At 46.4% G+C, this 19,045-nt stretch overlaps 1 protein-coding gene and 1 non-coding gene across 2 annotated transcripts in view; one reads left to right on the forward strand and one right to left on the reverse strand.

The window, feature by feature from the left end:
* The window catches only part of DNAI1 (dynein axonemal intermediate chain 1), a 132,496-nt gene that overhangs the window by 38,097 nt on the left and 75,354 nt on the right, over nt 1–19,045 (reverse strand). The window contains exons 12-13 of the mRNA XM_070936022.1: nt 18,092–18,240; nt 13,759–13,858 (exon numbers count right to left, since the gene is read on the reverse strand). Coding sequence (XP_070792123.1) covers nt 13,759–13,858; nt 18,092–18,240 — 249 coding nt within the window. The remainder of the gene's footprint in view (nt 1–13,758; nt 13,859–18,091; nt 18,241–19,045) is intronic.
* On the forward strand, nt 5,127–5,233 carry LOC139313526 (U6 spliceosomal RNA). The gene has a single exon (XR_011600129.1). It is a non-coding gene; the product is annotated as a U6 spliceosomal RNA (small nuclear RNA).

Genomic DNA, 19,045 nt, shown 5'->3' on the forward strand with positions numbered 1-19,045 from the left:
GGCACGGTGGCACAGTGATTAGAATGCAGCATTGCAGGATGACTCTGCCCACAGTCTGGAGTTCGATCTTGATGGAGCTCAGGGTTGACTCAGACTTCCATCCTTCCGAGGTGGGTAAAATGAGGACCCAGATTGTTGGGGGCAAGAGGCTGACTCTGTAAATCGCTTAGAGAGGGCTGTAAAAGCACTATGAAGCGGTATATAAGTGCTATTGCTAAGTTCTGTCTATCATCCATCTATCCATCCATTCATATCTCTCCCTCCCTCCCTCCCTCCCTCCCTCCCTCTCTCTCTCTCTCTCTCTCCCATCTATGTCTGAGTGATGGCGGCACAGTGGTTAGAATGCAGTACTGCAGGCAAACTCTGCCTACTGCCAGCAGTTCGATCCTGACTGGCTTAAAGTTGACTCAGCCTTGCATCCTTCTGTGGTCAGTAAAAGAAGGACCCAGATTGTTGGGGGCAAGAGGCTAACTCTGTAAACTGCTTAGAGAGGGCTGTAAAAGCATTGTGAAGAGGTATATAAGTGTGATTGCTAAGTTCTGTCTATCATCCATCTATCCATCCATTCATATCTCTCCCTCCCTCCCTCTCTCTCTCTCTCTCTCTCTCTCTCATCTATGTCTGACTGATGGCGGCACAGTGGTTAGAATGCAGTACTGCAGGCAAACTCTGCCCACTGCCAGCAGTTTGAAGGAAGAGTCCTGGTGGCACAGTGGTTAGAATGCAGTATTGCAGACTAATTCTGCCCACAGTCTGGAGTTCGATCCTGATTGCCTCAAGGTTGACTCAGCCTTTCCTCCTTCTGAGGTGGGTAAAACGAGGACCCAGATTGTTGGGGGCAGGAGGCTGACTCTGTAAACTGCTTAGAGAGGGCTGTAAAGCACTGTGAAGCTGTATATAAATCTAAATTCTATTGCTAAGTTCTGCCTATCTATCATCCATCCATCCATCCATCCATCCATATTTACTTACCTACCTACTACTTAGCTACCTAGCTATCTTTGAGTTGTGGTGGTGCAGTGCTTAGAATGCAGTATTGCATTCTGCCAACTGTCAGGAGTTCAATCCTGACCGGCTCAAGGTTGACTCCGCCTTCCAGCCTTCCAAGCATGGTAAAGCGAAGACTCAGATCGTTGTGAGCAAGAGGATGACTCTGTGGAGAGGGCTGTAAAGCAGGGGTGAAATGCTCCCGGTTCGGACCGGATCACCCGATCCGGTAGCAATGGCGGCGGGTGGTTCGGAGAACCGGTAGCAAAAATCCCTGCCCCCCCCCCACCATGCCCAACTGAGCCACGCAATCATCAGAGGCTTTTTTTTTTTACTTTTAAAAGCATTTTTTCTACAACCTCTTCCGATGAAAAAATGCTTTTAAAAATTAAAAAAAAAGCCTCTGATGATCGCGCGGCTCAGCTGGGATCGTCAGAGGCTTTTCAAAGCATTTTTTTCTGCAACCTCTTGGTCGAAGAGGTGGTAAAAAAAAATGCTTTGAAAAGTCTCTGACGATCCCAGCTGAGTTGCCTGATCGGCAGAGAGGCTTTTCAAAGCGTTATAAAAAATGCTTTGAAAAGTTTAAAAAAAAAAAAGTTGGCCACGCCCACCCGTCACATTACCCCCCCCACCAAACCACGCCCACAGAACCGGTAGTAACACATTTTACATTTCACCCCTGCTGTAAAGCACTGTAAAGCGGTATATAAGTCTTAAGCGCTGTTGCCACCTTAAACAAAACAGGAGCCTTCTGTCCTTCTGCAGATGGTCCTCGGCTTTACAACCGTTCGTCTGGAGTTACAACGGCTCTGAAAAAAGACTGATGGTTGTTTTTCACACGACCACGACAGCCTTCCCAGGGTCACACAATCAAACTTCAGACGGTTGCAGTGTCCTGCGGTCACGCAATCCCCTTTTCTGACCTTCTGACAAGCAATGGGGAAGCCAGATTCACTTTAACAACCATCTTAGCAATTTCACACTTGCGCTGATTCACTTAACAACGGCGGCAAGAAAGGTTGCAAAATGGGGCAAGACTCACCTAACTGTCTCACTTAGCAACACAAATTTGGAACTCGATTGTAAGTCGAGGACTGCCTGCATAACGGAACTCACATTTCCCATCCCCTTTTTTAAGCACAAAACAAAGTGATGCCTTAGCATTTATTTGCTTTATTTGTTAGATTTAAATCCAACCTATTTAGGAGCTGAAGGCAATGCTCCCTCCTCCCATTTCCCCTCAATAATGACAACCTCTCCTCGCCTCTCCTGTTCAACATTTATGTGAAGCCGCTGGGTGAGATCATCCGTGGTTTCGGGGTGGAGTACCATCAGTACGACACCCAGCTGTACATCTCCACCCCGGATCACCCCAACAATGCCCTTGAAGTGATGTCCCGGTGCCTGGAGGCCGTACGGATCTGGATGGAGAGGAACAGGCTCAGGCTCAATCCATCCAAGACTGAGTGGCTGTGGTTTCCGACGTCCCGATATAGTCAGTTGACGCCATCACTGACTATTGGGGGTGAATCGCTGGCCCCCACGGAGAGGGCTCGCAACTTGGACGTCCTCCTGGATTCACGGCTGTCTTTAGAAGAGCACTTGACAGCTGTGACCGGGAGGATTTTTCATCAGGTTCGCCTGATTCGCCAGTTGCGTCCCTTTCTGGATTGGGACTCGTTACGCACAGTCACTCATGCCCTTGTCACCTCCCGCCTGGACTATTGCAACGCTCTCTACATGGGGCTCCCCTTGAGGAGCACCCGGAGGCTCCAACTGGCGCAGAGTGCGGCCGCGCGGGTGGTAATGGGAGCGTCATGGCGTTCCCATGTAACACCTCTCCTGCGCGAGCTGCACTGGCTCCCGGTGGTCTTCCGGGTGCGCTTCAAGGTTCTGGTTACCACCTTTAAAGCGCTCCATGGCTCAGGACCTGGTTATTTACGGGACCGCCTACTACCACCAATAGCCTCCCACCGACCAGTACGCTCCCATAGAGAGGGGCTCCTCAGGGTGCCGTCAGCCAAACAATGTCGACTCGCGGCCCCCAGGGGGAGAGCCTTCTCTGTGGGGGCACCTACTCTCTGGAACGAGCTGTCCCCGGAGATACGGAGGATCCCGGATCTGCGCACCTTCCGCCGCGCCTTAAAAACCTTACTATTTCACCAGGCCAGCCTGGCCTAATTTTCCCCCTCTTTTATAAAAGATTTTTAAAATTTTAAATATCTTTTAGTATTTATATATTCAATTTTAAATTGGTTTTAAAAGTGTGGGGTTTTAAATTTGTCGGGGCCAAAATTATTTAATTTGATTTTATTCTATTTTTTAAATTTTGTATTGTATGTGTTTTTATTGTTTGGCTGTGCACCGCCCTGAGTCCTTCGGGAGTAGGGCGGTATAGAAATCTAATAAATAAATAAATAAATAAATAAACCTTAAAAAAGGTTTTTTTTTTCCAAAAACAAAACAAAACAATGACAACCTTGTGAGGTAGGCTGGCTGAGAGAGAGAGAGAGAGAGAGAGAGACAGAAAGGAATTGGGCCAGAGTCATCCAGGAAGTTTTGGGGGTCAAGATGGATCAGAGAGGGTCTCCTTATTCTCATCTTAAGGCCTTAATGCATCTCTCTGCTCTCCAATCTGAAAATTAGTAACCGAACAACAGAGTTGGAAGGGACCTTGGAGGTCTTCTAGTCGAACCCCTTGCTTAAGAGGTTGGCTGTCCGATCTCTTCTTAAAAACCACCAGTGATGGAGCACCACAACTTCTGAAGGCAAGCTGTTCCACTGATTAATTAACAGAGTAACAGAGTTGGAAGGGACCTTGGAGGTCTTCTAGTCCAACCCCCTGCTTGAGCAGGAGACAAATGGCTGTCCGGCCTCTTCTTTAAAATGTCCAGTGTTGAAGCATTCACAACTTCTGAAGGCAAGTCAATTTTTAATGGGCAATGAGATCAACCACAGAGGATCAAATTCATAGAAATGTCATTCTATGGACTGAATTACTGATACCACTGCATTACTGGACAGAATTACTTAGCTGAGCCAGGCTGATCTTAAATATATTTCAGCAGGGCTGAATCTGGTTAGGACTTGGATAGAAAACCAGCAGAGAAATTCCGGAGCTGGGGAAGAAAAGCATCTCAAAAGGTAGCAGTTGCAAATCATTTTCTGCACTGTAGCTAAGATTGGACTGAAAAGTTTCCAGTCCATGATAAAAACTCCCCTTCCCACCCTCCCTCTTCAAATGTGCATTTGCATTTTGGGGGAAAAAAATTGCTGCATTTCAAAAATTCCCCGACCAGGGACCAAACGCAACTTTAAATATTTAAAGAAAAGCAAATTATTAATTTTAGTCAGCTTGCCCGGAAAGACGAGGTCAGCAAATCTTTAAACATCTGCGAGGTTATTTACCGTCATTTCCATAATGAAGAAAGGATGAATATTCAGTTCAATAATTCCAGATGAACTATTGTGTTTGGGGGGGGGGGGGAAGAGAGAAAGAAACGTGAGTTGAATGTTAAGCCTTTGCAAACCTGTGGCCTGGCCACAGAGCAGACCAAGCCGGCTTGGAAATCTTGTGGTTACTTTCTAAAGGACAATTCTGAAGGCCACCAGATCTCCGATCACCACAAGAGTTATTATGGATGAGTCAGAAACCAAGACAATAACAAGCCGAGCAAAAATCTGGTGACCTGCCAATTGTTATAAGGAAGAAATAAGTGGAGGAGAGGGATCTAAAACAGAGAAGCCCTCTACTTACAGATTAACAGAGTTGGAAGGGACCTTGTAGGTCATTTAGTCCTGCCCTGGACTGCTGCTGGTCCATGCCATGGTTCTTCTCGTCTCTTTAGGCAGGGCCTTGGAGATGGACCGATGTCGAGCAAATGGATCTGAACATACTTCATCCAAACAAGAGAAACGTACATTTTCCAAAGCACCAGAAGGCAAGCCAAGAAGCGATGGATGGAAAGCAACCCTGGAATTCCAGAAGAAACCCTGGAATTAAGGAGAGACTTCCTAACAATTAGCCTGGGGGACTGCTTGTCTCCAGAAGGTGTAAAAGTACTTTTACTCCAGAAGTAAAAGATGTCTTCCAGGACTGACAGGTGCTTCATCACTGGAGGTTTTTAAGAAACGACTGGGTGCTCACTTCAGCAGCATATATACTAAAATTGGAACGATACAGAGAAGATTAGCATGGCCCCTGCGCAAGGATGACACGCAAATTCGTGAAGCGTTCCGTATTTTTAAATCTCAGCATATTTGAAAGACCAATCACAAGAACGATATATTGTGGATTGGAGAAGATGGATTGATTATATTCAAAACAAATATGGGATTAAAAAGTTTCAAATAGTATATGAATGAATATTTGGATTTAAGAAGATATGTTATTACTTAGCTACATAAATAGGGAGTTAAAGTGAAAAAGGAATGAAAAGAGTTTATAGATAGTTAGCATACCTTAGATTAAGATTGCTAAATGAAATACCCTGTATTTCACTCTGGGAAATCGGGGGGGGGGGAGAAGGGGGAGGGGAGGGAGGGGTAATCGGGAGGGAAGTGGGGCTCAAAACTTGGTTAAAATGTTTGTAAGAACTTTTCAATTAAAAAAAAAAAAAGAAACGACCGAACAATCATTTGTCTGAAATGGTAGGGTTTCCTCATTTCTGCCTGAGCTTGAGGTTGGACTAGTAGACCTCCAAGGTCCCTTCCGACTCTGGTATGCCATTATTCTCTTAATTGATCAGAGCAACAGCTTGCCTTCAGATGCTGTGGATGCTCCATCACTGTGTTGTGACCTAGGCTTCCTGAGTCATTAAACATACGACTAGTCCCAAACCTCTTTTATTGCAACAGCTGTGAATTACGTTCATTCACAGCTCAGTCCCAATTAGTTGCAAAAAGTCCTTCGGGATAATCACCAACCTTTATCTTCCTTGACACGCTGCCAAAGACCTACTTGGCAAAGCCACACAGAGTCCAGAATCAAAGAGAGATGCCGACTGGGAACAGAATTAACAACGTTGCTTTCCTGCAAAGGGCCCACGTGCCTTTGCTCCTCTTTTAAACCTTATGGGAGGGGCCAATCATCTCCAGGCCTTACTCCTGAGTCGTCCCTTTTCTTTTAACTGTTCTTGCCTTCTGGCAGCTCTGTGCATGCGCACACTAGGAACAGGCTCCTGTTTCTCTGCCTCTCTGCTGTCTGACTTTGGAGGCTCCGGAGTCCACGCATCAGTCCCAGATGGCCCTGGAACCATCTCTGCCTCCGACGCAGAGCCCTCGTCCGAGCTGTCCCCAGACTCCAGGACTGGCCCATGTTCCTCCCCAGCCTCTTCATTGTCTGACTCCGCTGCTGGCTCCACAGGCTGCTGATGGACCACAACACACTGGAGGTTTTCAAAAAGTGATTGGACAACCATTTGTCTGAAATTGTACAGCATCTCCTGCTTGAGTAGGGGTTGGATTAGAAGACCTCCAACTCTGTTATTCTGTATTCTGAGGACAGTCTCTGGAAGGTCAGACTGTCGCCTCGAGACACCGTCTACAGTCTCCTACAGAATTCACAAGAAGTGAGTGAGGGTTTTTTTCGCCCTCCCTCTGGGCAGCTGGATTTGCTGCCTGTGCGTCTCACACTTCCAAGAGGAAAACTGATCGAATCTGGAAGCCTTAATTTCGCTCACACTACTCTCCTTATTTGCAGGGAGTTTCAAAAACCGGAAGGGCAAAAATAGACGCGCTTGTCTATCGTGTCACAACTCTACTACTACCAGAGAATAAGGAGTGTGTCAGAGACTCCCACGGGCAGCCTGCCAGATGACAACATGCGAGGAATGCAGAAATTAAATGCCTTGACGGTTAGTCAAGGCATTTAATTGATTTTTAAGTGTTAAGTCCAGCTGCATAGGAACAAATGACTCAATAACCCCGGCCCACTCCAGCCTTCAGCTTAAATTAGCCGCCTCAGAATAGCAGAGTTGTAAGGGAACTTGGAGATCTTCTAGACCAACCCCCTATACAGGCAGGAGACCCTGTACCGTTCCAGACAAATGGTTATCTGGTCTCTTCTTGAAAATCTCCCATGATGGAGCACCCACAACCATAGTGGAATTCAATTTTTTTTTACTACCGGTTCTGTGGGTGTGGCTTGGTGGATGTGGCTTGGTGGGTGTGGTGTGGCTTGGTGGGCGAGGTTTGGCTTGGTGGGTGTGGTGTGGCTTGGTGGGCGTGGCTTGGTGGGTGAGGTTTGACTTGGTGGGGTGGCTTGGTGGGTGCGGTGTGGCTTGGTGGGGGTGGTGTGGCTTGGTGGGCGAGATTTGGCTTGGTGGGCGTGGCTTGGTGGGCGTGGTTTGGCTTGATGGGCGTGGCTTGGTGGGTGTGGTGTGGCTTGGTGGGTGAGATTTGGCTTGGTGGGTGTGGCTTGGTGGGCGTGGTTTGGCTTGGTGGGCATGGCTTGGTGGGCATGGTTTGGTGTGATGGGCGTGGCAGGTATTTGCCGGTTCTCCGAACTGCTCAAAATTTCCGCTACCGGTTCTCCAGAAACTGCCAGAACCTGCTGGATTTCACCCATTCTGGAGGCAAGCTGTTCCACTGATTGATTCTTGTAACTGTCAGAAAGTTTCCCCTTAATTCTCTGTTGCTTCTCTCCTTGATTAATCAATCAATCAGAATAGAACTGGAAGGGAACTTGGAGGTCTTCTAGTCCAGCCCCCAGCTCATGCAGGAGACCCTATCCATCCCATTTCAGACAAGTCTCTTCTTAAAAACCTCCCGTGATGGAGCGCCCACGATTTCAGGTGGCAAGCAGTTCCACTGGTTAATTGTCCTCACTGTTAGGAAGTTTCTTCTCAATTTCAGGTTGCTTCTCTCTTGAATGTGTTCGAAACCAGGCCGCAGGAGAAAGGGGCAAGTGCACATATGTGAAATTCCCCTCGTGCAAGTGGCAGGCAAGCGCACACTCGTGTGCACACCTCCATTCGTGCAAGCGCAAGTGCCCTCCACTCAACCACCCTCCTTCGTGCGTGAGCACAAATGCCAGCCCCTCGTGCCAGCGGAGCTTTGCATGTGAGTACAAGCACTGTCCACTCATGCATGAAGCTCCGTTCACGTGTGGGGAGGGCGCCCATGTGCACCGTTTGCACAAATGGAGCTGTGTGTGTGCATGGGCGCCTGCCACTCACACGCCCCCCACACCCCTTGAGCCAGGCTGGGCCACCGAGCTGGAAAGGTTGGGGACATTTGCCCTATGCAACATTTCTTCATCCGATCTTTCAAGGCTCATTCCCATGTACTATTTGATTAGGGGACTGGAAGCTAAAACATACAGAGAACGGTTGCAGAACTGGGCCTGGCCAGTCTAATGAAGAGAAGGACCAGGGGAGACAGGATAGCATCTTCCAATATCTCAGGGTTGCCACAAAGAAGAGGGAGTCAAGCTATTTTCCAAAGCCTCTGAAGGCAGGACAAGGAACAATGGATGGAAACTGACCAAGGAGAGATTCAACCTGGAAATAAGGAGGAATTTTCTGACAGTGACAACAATCAGCCCATGGAACTGAAGTTGCCTTCGGAAGTTGTGGGGGCTTCATCACTGGAGGCTTTCAAGAAGAGACTGGACTGCCCTCTGACAGAAATGGTATAAAGTCTTCTGCTTGGGCAGGGGGTTGGACTAGATGACCTACAAGGTCCGTTCCAACTCTGTTAATTTTTATTTTTATTTTTATTTTATTTTTTTAAATTTAAATTTAAAAAAATTTAAATTTGATTTATATGCCGCCCTTCTCCGGAGACTCAGGGCGGCTTACAAGGCGTTAAGCAATAGCCTTCATACTTTTGTATATTTATACAAAGTCAGCTTATTGCCCCCACAAACTGGGTCCTCAATTTACCTACCTTAGAAAGGATGGAAGGCTGAGTCAGCCTTGAGCCTGGGGAGATTCGAACTTACTAATTGCAGACAGCTGGAGTTAAATTACACTGCATTAGTCTGCTGAGCTATCCAGGCTCCTTAATCCTGTTAAACCATTACAGAGATGCGTGTGACATTTCTCTAGACCTCCACAACTGAGGGAAGAGAGAAGCACGGCTCTGTATTTTCAGCTTTGTGGAGGTTGTGTTGATTGAGCCCTCTGGTCCACAGTTCCTCCAGTGTGAAGATTTATTCCGGCCTGAAGTTTCCGCAGGAAGATTTATTACCAACTCTCCACTGGCGGGAAAAGGCGGGGCATATGGGGACGATTTTCCTACATTGCTGAAAATCGATCTTACCCTTCCCAGAATGACAAGCAAGGGGAACAGGACTGCTGAGCAAAGCTCCAGACATATTAGATCAGGAGAAAGGAAAGGCAGAGTTTACGCTAGCAAGAGCCACTGAGGTGAGATAAAGGAGATTTTTGTGGTTTCACCATTTCCAGATTGCTGCTCGGGACCCGTTGCCATCCCTCCGAGGGGTCCCCGAGAGTCCAATTGTCAACTCTGAAGCTATTCAAGGTGCTGGTTGTCACCTTTAAACCCTTCATGGCTTGGGACCAGGGGATCTGAGGGACCGTCTCTTGCCGGTCACATCCACCCAACCCACCAGAGCGGGGAGGCAGGGATGTTGCGGGTCCCATCCCGGTGGGAGATATACCTGGTGGGACCCAGAAGTAGGGCCTTCTCTGTGGTGGCTCCCTCGTTCTGGAACATCATCCCCCCCGAGATTAGAATGGCCCCCACTCTAACACCTTCCAAAAGGCACTGAAGTTCTGGTTCTGCCAGCGGGCCTGGGGAACCCGGATCGGGATGGAGCCCATTAAATGGCTCGTGTGATGTGTTGTCGCCGGGGCAGGGGGTGAGAGTTGTGGGGTGATTTTGTTATAATGTAGCATATTAATTTATTTGATTCTTTTTGTTAGTTTTTATTGTTTTAAATGTGGTCTTTTATTCTGTAAGCTGCCTTGAGTTGCCATGGGCGAATAGGCGGTGTTGTGACCCAGGCCCAAGTAGATAGTATTAGACGCAAACAGTTCCAAAACAAACAGACTCTATTAGAACAGCTGAGAATTAACTCATTCTCAGCGTAGTCCAAACTAAATCAAAACAAATTCTTCATAACACAAATTCTTCAGTCTAATCACCAACCTTGGTATAATTAGGCAAACTGCCAAAGGCTTCTCTTGGCAAAAGTTCAGAAGCAGAAGACGCCGACCAGAGATAAGTGCAGCAAGACATGAACAAGTCTATCAACGTTGTTTTCCGACAAAGAGCCCAAGAGTCGTTGCTAGTCTTTTAAGCCTTATGGGAGGGGCCAATCATCTCCTGGCCTTACTCCCGAGTCGTCCTCTTTGCTTTAGCTGCTCTTGGTATTCTGGCAGCTCTTCTCATGCGTGCACTAGGAACAGGCTCCTTCTGTTCCTCTGCGTTCCTCTGCCTCTCTACTGTCAGCCTCTGGAGGCTCCAGAGTCCACACATCACTCCCCGATGGCCCTGGCCCCATCTCTGCCTCCGACCCATAGCCCTCATCCAGCCTTCCCCAGCCTCCAGTACTGGCCCCTGTTCTTCCTCAGCCTCATCGCTGTGCGACTCCCCTGCCTGCTCCGCAGGCTGCTGGTGGACCACAACAGGCGACAATATAAATTCAATCAATCAATCAATCAATCAATCAATAAATAAATAAATACAATTCGAAAGCAAGTGGTAACGTTTACAAACCATCAGCATTGACATGATCCCCATCGGTCAATTGCAAAAGGTGGCTTTACTTGGAAAAGCATGCATCCGGAGACAAGACCTTTAACACCACCAAACATTCACGTCTGCCTTGGGAAGGACTGGACGGGTTGATAAAAAGGCTCTAAAAATCTGTCCATCTGTGACACAAACCATAATAATTTATAAACAGTGGACCACTTGCCAGAAGATCGCCCCAACTGACTACAAGCAACGGCGTGACAAAGTAACAACAATAGTGCATTGGAAGATCTGCAAGAAATATTATTTGCCTGCAAGCAAGAACTGGTGGGATCATAAAATAGAGAAAGTCGTAGAAAATGAAGACGTTAAATTGCTCTGAGACTGTTTTGCCCCAGCTATGGACCCCAAAGAACGCAGCACACACAAAGTCCGTACAAACCTTAGTTTACTAATTAAGGACTACTAATGAGCTTTCTTAGTAGTTGTTCGAACACAAGTACAATAAATCAGTTTTTTCTGAACAAGAGCTGTTAATTTAAATTCATTAACAGCCAACAAGAATCCAAAGAATAATAACTCAATTCTGAGGCACAGTATTTCAGATAACCGTAATCTTACTGTGGTTGGCAGAATGCCCAGAAGCAATTTGCAGGAAAACTGACAAGAGAGAAGCAAGAGCCGAATCAAACGTTTCTGAAATCAAGACGCGAAGGAATATGAACAAAGTTGTTTTCTGCAAATTGCATCAGTCGTTGTCCTTCCTTAAATAGGCTAGAGGAGTGGCCAATTAGCCCCAAGCCTTACTCTCGAGGAGACCTCCTCCTAAGGAGCCACTCCTGCCTTTTAACAGCTCTGCGCACATCGAGAAGAGGCTCCTCCTCTTCTTCCTCTTCACTTATGGGAGCTTCTGGAGGTTCTGAAGGCCCTGGCTGAATCCCCGCCTCTGGCACCACATCTTCTCCAGCCTCCTCATTGTCTGACTCGAGCACCAGCTACATAGGCTGCTGGCGCAGTACCAAACCAGTCTCCTTGCTGTCAGAATCAGCAACTAACTGCACAGGCCGCTGACGGGCCACAACAGGGACTTTAGAATTCAAACGGACAGGCACCTGCCACGTAACACATGGAGTAGGATTCGTATCTTAATACCAATTTTTTTTTAAAATGGAGATTAAAAATGAAACCAGAACTTTTCCTTTTGGGTTTAATGGAAAAAGAGCTAGAGAAAAAAAATTGGAACTTTGTCACTATATATGTTGACAGCAGCAAGACTCTTGTATGCACAAAGATGGAAGGAGACTTCGATTCCCACCATGGACGAATGGTTGCAGAAGTTGATGGAGTTGGCTGAAATGGCAAAACTGACCACTTTGATTAAAGAAAAGAATATAAGTACTTTTGTTTCCACATGGAGACCGCTTCTGAACTTCTGTTGTGACCTAGGCTTCCTGAGTCAGTAAAACACACGAGCAGTCCCAAAAACCTGTTTTATTTTAACAGCTGTGAATTCTGTTCATTCACAGATGAGTCCCAAATAGTTATAAAGAGTCCTTCAGGATAAGGCTAATAATCACCCACCTTTATCTCCCTTGACATGCTGCCAAAGACCTTTGGCAAAGTCACACGGAGTCCAGAATCAAACAAAGCTTCAGGCTTTAAACCAACCAGAACGAACAAAGTTGCTTCCTGCAAAGGCTCATGTCCCGTTAGCTTCTCTTTTAAGCCTTATGGGAGGGGCCAATCATCTCCAGGCCTTACTCCTGAGTTGTCCCTTTTGTTTTAACTGTTCTTGCCTTGTGGCAGCTCTGCGCATGCAGGCGTTCCCTGTTCCTCTCCCTCGCTGAGGTCCAACTCTGGAGGCTCTGGAGGCAACACGTACCTCCCAGATGGCCCTTTCTCTGCCTCTGACGCAGAGCCCTCATCCGAGCCTTTCCCAGACTCCAGGACTGGCCCATGTTCCTCCCCAGACTCCTCACTGTCCGACTCTGCTGCCAGCTCCACAGGCTGCTGATGGACCACAACAACTTCGTGCTTGATATGGAGAAGAATGAAACTGTGATTTTGGGTTTAACAGATTGGACTGACAGATCTTTATAGCAATGGCTTGCTTATATTATTAGGAAAAAGCAAAAAGTGATGATTTAATGTTGATGCCTTATTTTACAGTAACAGAGAAAGTCAGAAGTCAATGCTTCTCTTTCTTTCTTTCTTTCTTTCTTTCTTTCTTTCTTTCTTTCTTTCTTTCTTATCTTATCTTATCTTATCTTATCTTATCTTATCTTATCTTATCATCTTATCTTATCTTATCTTATCTTATCTTATCTTATCTTATCTTATCTTATCTTATCTTTCCTCACTTCTCCTTCCCCTTCCCTTCCCCATTCCTTTCCTATTTACTTTGTACTATGTCTTTTATATTACTTTATAACTCAATAAATAAAGATTTGTTGATAAAAAAGATAGTGGATGTGGCAGAATAGAAGAGAAAGAACTACAGAAGATCACAAAATAAAAAATAGAAATAAAACAACTGTGACCAAAGAAAGCAAAGCGATCACCAATAATCATAGGCTCCTTGGGTGCAGTCCCAAAACATCTGGAGCATCACTGGAACACCCTCAGCCCTGACAGTCAATTGCAAAAGGCAGCTTTACTTGGAAAAGTTAACATCTGGAGACCTTTAACACCATCAAACATTCACATCTGCTTATCCCAGGTCCTTGGAAAGGACTCGATAGGTGGATAAAAATGTCAAATTCAGTCTGAACTCTGACTCTACGACGAACCGTAATAATAGAGCCCCATTTGAACACCATTGGAGTTGACAAAATCCCCATCGGTCAATTGCAGAAGGCAGCTTTAGTTGGAACAGCTTACATCCGACCACCATCTTTAACACCATCAAAGAACATAGCAATATTAATCTTTCGGCACTTGACTTTGGTACGGGAAATATTGAAATGATGTGCATAGCTTGGGGAATATGATGGTCTTGGACCTCTCTAGTGTCGTCCTTGCTCTTCCTTGAACCTCTAAGATCCCTCTCGCCTTCTTCACCTTCTGGAATCCTGGGGTTTATCACATGCTGGAGCCACCTCTTACCTTCCCATCGGTGGTTACAGCCGCAAAGACGGTGGAGGAATAAGGCGCCCAAGCCACGTCACCAACTGCAGAATTCAGGTCGTAGATAAACATGGGTGTCCTGCAAACAGAAGATCCAACAGGTCAGGTGGAGCCGCAGGATTTTCTCCTGCCCAGGGTGGGGATAGCTTCTACAGGGCCAGGGGAGGTCCGAATAAGCATGGCCCTGGCAGAAAACTAGATCAGGCACCCAAGGAAAGCTGGTTGTAGAGAGAAAGCCAAAAGCCAGAAAGAAAAGCAGGAAAGTTCAACTCAGCAGATGTTTTCCAGAAGCTAAAGCCATCAAGAAGCACCACTGAGAAGTTTCCTAAAAGGAGAACAAGCGATCCCCAAAAATCAAGATCACATGAGGTCCTAATAGCACTTTATAAAGCCTTAGTAAGACCACACCTAGAGTACTGCAACCAGTTTTGGTCACCACACTATAAAAAAAGATGTTGAGACTCTAGAAAAAGTGCAAAGAAGAGCAACCAAGTTGATGAGGGGACTGAAGGCTAAAACATACGATGAACGGTTGCAGGAACTGGGCCTGGCTAGTCTAGTGAAGTGAAGGACCAGGGGAGACATGAGAGCAGTCTTCCAATATCTGAGGGGCTGCCCCAGAGAGGAGGAAGGGGGTCAAGCTATTCTCCAAGGGACCTAAAGGCCAGACAAGGAACAATGGATGGAAACTGAGATTCAACCTGGAAATAAGGAGGAATTTTCTGACAGTGAGAGCAATCCACCAATGGAACAGAAGTTGCCTTCAGAAGTTGTGGGCGCTTCATCACTGGAGGCTTTCAAGATTGGACTGCCCTCTGTCAGAAATGGTGTAGGGTCTCCTACTTGAGCAGGGGGTTGGACTAGATGACCTACAAGGCAGGGGTGAAATGCTCCCAGTTTGGACCTGATCGCCCAATCTGGTAGCGATGGAGGCTGGTGGTTCAGAGAACCGGTAGCAAAAATCCCTGCCCCCCCCCCACATGTCCAGCTGAGCCGCATAATCATCAGAAGCTTTTTTTTTTTTACTTTTAAAAGCATTTTTTCTACAACCTCTTCGGCCGAAAAAATGCTTTTAAAAGTAAAAAAAAAAAAAACCTCTGATGATCACGCAGCTCAGCTGGGATTGTCAGAGGCTTTTCAAAGCATTTTTTGAAACTTGTTTCAAAAGGCTCTGAGGATCCCAGCTGAGTTGCCTGATCGGCAGAGGCTTTTTTTCTTTTCAATGCCTCTGACGATCAGGGAACTCAGCTTAGATCGTCAGAGGCTTTTAAAAGAAAAAATGCCTCTGCTGATCAGGCAACTCAACTGGGATCGTCAGAGCCTTTTGAAAGCATTTTTTTTACAACCTGTTCGCAGAAGAGGTTGTAGAAAAAATAGTTTTAAAAGTTAAAAAAAAAAATTGGCCACGCCCACCCAGTCACATTACCCCCCCACACCAAGCCACGCCCACAGAACTGGTAGTTAACAAATTTTAGATTTCACCACTGCTACAAGGTCCCTCCCAACTCTGTTATTCTGTTATAGTCTGTTATATTCTTTGAGGGCTTTGATTTCCCAAGTCATCTGAGAACCTCTGACCACCTGCAATTTATGCACAAGTGGGACAATTCTTCACCCAAGGGGAAGGTCCAAGAAGGTAGTCCCAAAGGTACTTTTTCAAGAGGCAACTGGACTTCCTTTTTTAAAAATTTTTTTGCTTTAATTTATATGCCGCCCTTCTCCGGAGACTCAGGGCGGCTTACAATGCTTTAAGCAATAGCCTTCATCCTTTTGTATATTTATAAGTCAGCTTATTGCCCCCACAAACTGGGTCCTCATTTTACCTACCTTAGAAAGGATGGAAGGCTGAGTCAACCTTGAGCCTGGTGAGATTCGAACTTACAGTAATTGCAGACAGCTGATGTTAATAACAGTGCTTTAGTCCACTGTACTACAGGCTCTTTGAATTTGTTTTTGTTTGAAGAGGTTTCGCTTCTCATCTAAGAAGCTTCTTCAGTTCTTCAGAGCTGAAGAAGCTTCTTGGATGAGAAGCGAAACGCCTTCAAAGAAAAGCCGAGAAAGTCCAGTTGCCTCTTGAAAAATGCACCTTTGGGCCAAGCATGACCTGGATGACGGAGAAGCTCCATAGATGTTCATAAAGGTAGTTTCCATCTGTGATTTCCATGAACACAGGCAGACCTTGACATAAGACTACAATTGAGCCCAACATTTCTGTGGCTAAGCAAGACAGTTGATGAGTTGCAATCCATTTTGTGACCATTTTTGCCCCAGTCGTTAAGCGAATCGTGTGGCTGTTCAGCAAATCTGGCTCCCTCGGTTCATTTTGCTTGTTGGAAGCCAGCTTGGGAAGGTCACAAATGGAGAACACGTGATCCCAGGACGCTGCGACTGTCATAAATACAGGTAGTCCTCGAATTACGACCACAACGGCGCCCAAAATTTAGGTTGCAAAGTGAAACCTTTGTTAAGTGAGTTTGGCCCGTTTTACGACTTTTCTTGCCACTTTTGTTAAGTGAATCAACGCAGCTGTTAAATTAATAGCCCGGTCGTTAAGTGAATCTGGCTTCCTCATTGAGTTTGCTTGTCAGAAGGTCGCAAAACAGGATCACGTGACCCCGGGACACTGCGACCGTCGTAAATGTGAATCAGTTGTCAAGCATCCGAAGGTAAATCACGGGACCCTGGGGAGGCTGCAACGGTCGTTAAGTGTGAAAAATGGTAATAAGTCACTTTTTTTCAGTGCTGTTGTAACTTCGAACAGTCACTAAGTGAACTGTTGTAAGTCGAGGACGACCTGTAGACCCCAGTTGCCAAGTGCCTGGATTTTCATCATGTGATTGTGAGGATGCCACAATGGTCGTAAGTGCGAAAAAGTCCTAAGTCACTTTTTTCCGTGCCATTAGGACTTTGGTCACTAAAAAAATTGGTCATAAGTCGAGGGCTATCTGTATCACCTTTGGCTTGCTAGCTTTGGGTGCCCAAGCACCCACCTCTCCTGGAGGAAATTAGGGGCTGGCCCACCCCTATGGAGGACCGAGTACCACAGGAGCTCCAGCTATGACCACGGTTTGGTGGTTGGTGCAAGGTATGTGGTCCACAAAAGCGTGGCTGGAGCAGTGGTGGGTTGCTACCGGTTCTACCTGGTTCTTGCGAACCGGTAGTGGAAAGTTTGAGTAGTTTGGAGAACCGGTAAATACCATCTCTGCCTGGCCCTGCCCCCAATCTATTCACTGCCTCCCAAGTCCCAGCTGATCGACTAGAAGGAAAAAAACAGGGCTCACTTGACAAAGAGGAGGAAAACAAAACAAGACACTGTCGCTTTAAATTGAGAAGCCAAGAAGCCTCCCAACTGATCAGCTAGAACCGATCCGCTCCTTGTAAACCACTCGGTGGTGGTAGATTGGCAATTGAGGCCAAGGTGCCTGAAAGCGGTTTCCGATGCGCTCGGTGGTGGCAGAGCGGCAAAAAACTGTTTAAACCAGGGGTGAAATGCTCACAGTTCAAACTGGATCGCCCGATCCGGTAGCGATGGAGGCGGGTGGTTCGGAGAACCAGTAGCAAAAATCCCTGGTCCTCCCCATTGCCCAGCTGAGCTGCGCGATCATCAGAGGCTTTTTTTTTTTTTACTTTTAAAAGCATTTTTTCTACAACCTCTTCGGGCGAAGAAATGCTTTTAAAAGTCAAAAAAAAAAAGTCGCTGATGATCACAGGGCTAAGCTGGGATTGTCAAAGACTTTTAAAAGAAAAAAAACCCCTTTTTTTCTTTTAAATGCCTCTGACGATCCCAGCTGAGTTGCCTGATCGGCAGAGACTTTTTTTTTCTTTTAAGTGCCTCTAACGATCAGGCAACTCAGCTGGGATCATCAGAGCCTTTTGAAAGCATTTTTTTTACAACCTCTTCGCCGAAGAGGCTGTAGAAAAAATGGTTTTAAAAGTAAAAAAAAAAAAAAGAATTGGCCACGCCCACCCAGTCACATTACCCTACCACCACCAAGCCACACCCACAAAACCAGTAATAACAAATTTTAGATTTCACCATTGGTTTAAACTCTTGCCGTGGCGCTTCAAAGGGCCGCCCTACAGCTGATCAGCGGTAAAAGGCGGTGTGGTGGTAGACTAGTGCTCTCCAAAAACAAATGGGTAGACCGGTACAGCTCTGCAAGCAGTTAAAAGCCTGGTAGACCAGTACCTCTGCTCAATCCTAAAGAATTGCTTGTCACATGACCATCCAACCACACCCACAAAATAAGCCACGCCCACAGAACCGGTAGTAAAAAAATTTAGAACCCACCCCTGGGCTGGAGGCACCTACTTGATGGTGTGATCCCAGATCTTCACGGTCCAGTCCGAGCTGCAGGAAATGAAGACCTTGGGGTGGAAGGGATTCCAGCTCACGGCGTCCACCGCCATGTGGTGAGCGTGGAAGATGTCCAGGAACTGACTCGAGTAGGTCTTGGAGCACTGCAAAATCACAGGAAGGCGATTATCATTATCATTTGCGTAAGGCAGAGGTCATCAAACTTGGCAGCTTTAAGGCTTGTGGACTTCAACTCCCAGAATTCTCCAGCCAGCTGCAGCTGGCTGGAGAATTCTGGGAGTTGAAGTCCACAAGCCTTAAAGCTGCCAAGTTTGAAGACCTCTGCGGTACGGCATCCTCTGTCTTTGGCCTCACAGAGAGCTCTCGGCTTACGCACACAATTGAGCCCAACATTTCCACGGCTAAACAAGGCAGTTGTTAAGTGAATCCTGCCCCGTGGTAGGGTCTTTTTTGCCATGGCTGTTAAGGACGTCGCTACGGTTGTTAAGCCAATCACGTGGTCGATAAGCGAATCTGGCTTCCCGCGTTGACTTTGCTTGCCAGGCAAGCAACCAAAGTTTCGTCCCGTAATTGTGGGGATGTTGCAACGGTCAAAAAAGTGAGGACTGGTTATAAATTTTATAACTGATTTTATAATTGTAAAATTTGAAGGGTCGTTAAACAAGGGATTGTAAGTTGAGGTATACCTGTAATAATTATTATTTACTTTATTTATTAAACATGAAACGCAGTCAACTGGATAGCTGGAGCCTGGATAGCTCAGCAGACTAAAGCACTGTAATTTAACACCAGCTGTCTGCAATTACTGCTGGTTCGAATCTCTCCAAAGCTCAAGGTTGACTCAGCCTTCCATCCTTTCTAAGGTAGGTGAAATGAGGACCCAGATTGTGGGGGCAATAAGCTGACTTTGTAAAAATATACAAAAGGATGAAGGCTATTGCTTAATGC

This window comes from Pituophis catenifer, unplaced genomic scaffold (assembly GCF_029215685.1).
Source record: "Pituophis catenifer annectens isolate HBS135680 unplaced genomic scaffold, rPitCat1.0.hap2 SCAF_2, whole genome shotgun sequence".
NCBI classification, from domain to species: domain Eukaryota; kingdom Metazoa; phylum Chordata; class Lepidosauria; order Squamata; family Colubridae; genus Pituophis; species Pituophis catenifer.